Here is a 2,426-nt window from a genome sequence, read left to right as displayed (position 1 = left end):
CGTGAGCCAACGTCAGCTCTTTTGCTTAACTCGAGAAAAAAAAATGGGCTAGATCTATGAAAAATTTCATTCAATTAGATTACACAATTTCTTGAGTTAGACCTAAAATAGACGTAGAAAGGACCGATAGTGGGAAAATGGTGTTTTAACCTAGTAGGGGTGTGAGGGTGTAGACAAAACGTATTTTTCCAATGTATAAAATAAAAATTCCAATGGCTTTTGCTACTATAACCTTCTCGACCACGATTTCTTTTTTTGTTCTAAGAGTAGGTGCTTCCCCTTAGTTGGGTTGGGGGAAGGAAGAGGGGCGGAATCGAAGAAATTCTGAGTTCATGCCACGATGATCTATATGGAAGAGCAGTTTTGTTGATGGGCGTAACAGAGATAATAAATAAATGGGAGTTAATATCATTCCAATTGCCATTACCCCTTGTTCAGAAAGGCAAACTAAGCATTGGTTCGGACTAGAGATTAAATTTCAACTTTCGTCAAATCATAAGGACTCTTTTAGAGTGTAAATTAGATAAACACGATGTTCTGTATTAAAACTAATTAACAACGAGATATACTAATCTATATATATTATTAATAGTATTGATTATTATCTCAAAAAGTCAATAATTCGATTCTCACTCTGTCGAATTAATGTTACTCCATTTAAGGTCAATCCTAGGAGCATCCATCAATCCTTTATGCTTTAGATAAACTTTGACCACTATTTGAAATATTTGCTCATGGATATACAAATGATATGCAAGAATCAACATTTTCATTATTGAACCATCTTAGGAAGGGAAAAAAAAACTCCTCCTCTTCCATGGGGTGTATATGTCTACTTTTAAAAGAGAATTAAAAATAAAAATAAAAAAGTTTATTTCTTTTCTTTTTTTTTTTTGTTATTAATTTTTAAGTGGCACCTGTGTGTGAACTCCACTTTGTTGTTTGATCCTCAAAGATAGCCAAATAAAGCTTTTGGTTTTTCCTCCATAAATACCCTTCTTCAAGGCGTGTGTCCTCCACAATTCCTCTTCTCTCATCATCATCATCTCTTTCATCCTTCTTCTTCAAACCAAACCTCAATTCTTTTCTTTTCTTTTCTTTTTTTCCTTCCCAAAAATGAATCCCAACAAACTAAACCTAAGTAATTTGGAGCAACAATCTACTTTAGAGATCCAAACAAAGGAATTCGACTACTCGAAACGTGCACAATGGCTACGCGCCGCGGTACTTGGCGCCAACGACGGTCTCGTCTCAACCGCGTCGCTTATGATGGGAGTTGGAGCTGTGAAGCAAGACATCAAAGCCATGATCCTCACCGGTTTCGCCGGGCTAGTCGCCGGGGCGTGTAGTATGGCGATCGGCGAGTTTGTGTCTGTTTACTCTCAACTAGACATTGAAATGGCTCAAATAAAAAGAGAGAAATTACAAAGAAGTAGTAATATGGAAGGAGTAGTAGTACAAGGGCAAGAGATCAGCAAAGATGAAGAAAAACTACCAAATCCACTCCAAGCAGCTGCAGCCTCTGCCTTGGCATTCTCTTTAGGAGCAATTGTCCCATTGTTGGCAGCTTCCTTTATAAGAGAATATAAAGTAAGGCTCGCGGTGGTCGTAGCGGCGGTGACGTTAGCTCTCGTCGTGTTCGGGTGGTTAGGTGCCGTCCTTGGAAAAGCATCACCAATCAAATCGGCGACTAGAGTGTTGGTTGGAGGTTGGTTGGCTATGGCTATAACCTTCGGCTTGACAAAGCTAATCGCAGCCAGTGGTCTCTAGCTATAGTTAGTTATGTTAAGTTAAGCTAGAACAACGCACATAACGCACGTAACTGACGGTTTTATACTACAGATAAAAGGTGACGACATTGAATAATTTTTTTTTTTTTATATTATGTATTAGTTGTCTTTAAATTCATCCAAAAACAAAAAGAGTGGAAAAAAATCTAAAAAATGTTAGTTTGTTTTGTGTACATTTGAAAGGAAAAAAAAGTGGGTGGCGTGTAGAATTCATAAGTTTGTTTGAATTAGAAAGAAAAGCAATAACGCAAAATCAAAAAGCTAAAAAAAATGTTTTGTTTGATGAATATCGTGTAGTGATTATTATTATTATTATAATAATTTTTAATTTTAATTTAATTGGTTTTGTTGAAGACGTTAAGATGACACATGATATGAAGATTTTAATTAAAGCATACACATAAGGACAAAATTTAAAGAAACTGAAATGGCTTAAATTCATGTAGAGGGAATATTAGACGTTTTTTTCTTTTTTCTTTTTCCTTTTTTTTTTTTTTTAATTTGAACAATTGGTTTACAAAAACTATGCACGAGCTTCGTGCCCTAGTGAATGTATATGAGATATATTGGAGTTACTAATTCAATTTCTTACGTTATAAATCATTTGTGTATAGTTCTTTAAAATGTGTAATTGAT

The 2,426-nt window shown here is 35.2% G+C and overlaps 1 protein-coding gene across 1 annotated transcript; it reads left to right on the top strand.

The window, feature by feature from the left end:
• Positions 1–1,002: 1,002 nt before the first annotated feature.
• Positions 1,003–2,077, top strand: LOC120075970 (vacuolar iron transporter homolog 4-like). The gene has a single exon (XM_039029733.1). The coding sequence runs from the start codon at positions 1,117–1,119 to the stop codon at positions 1,768–1,770; it is 654 nt and encodes a 217-aa protein (XP_038885661.1). The 5' UTR covers positions 1,003–1,116; the 3' UTR covers positions 1,771–2,077.
• Positions 2,078–2,426: the final 349 nt, after the last annotated feature.

This window comes from Benincasa hispida, chromosome 4, assembly GCF_009727055.1.
Source record: "Benincasa hispida cultivar B227 chromosome 4, ASM972705v1, whole genome shotgun sequence".
Taxonomy (NCBI): domain Eukaryota; kingdom Viridiplantae; phylum Streptophyta; class Magnoliopsida; order Cucurbitales; family Cucurbitaceae; genus Benincasa; species Benincasa hispida.
The sequence above is the reverse complement of the archived record's forward strand: the minus strand, read 5'-3'. Positions and strand labels throughout refer to the sequence as shown.

Excerpts from the sequence above, each read along its gene's own strand:
- LOC120075970 (XM_039029733.1), top strand. The coding sequence starts at position 1,117 with ATGAATCCCAACAAACTAAACCTAAGTAATTTGGAGCAACAATCTACT.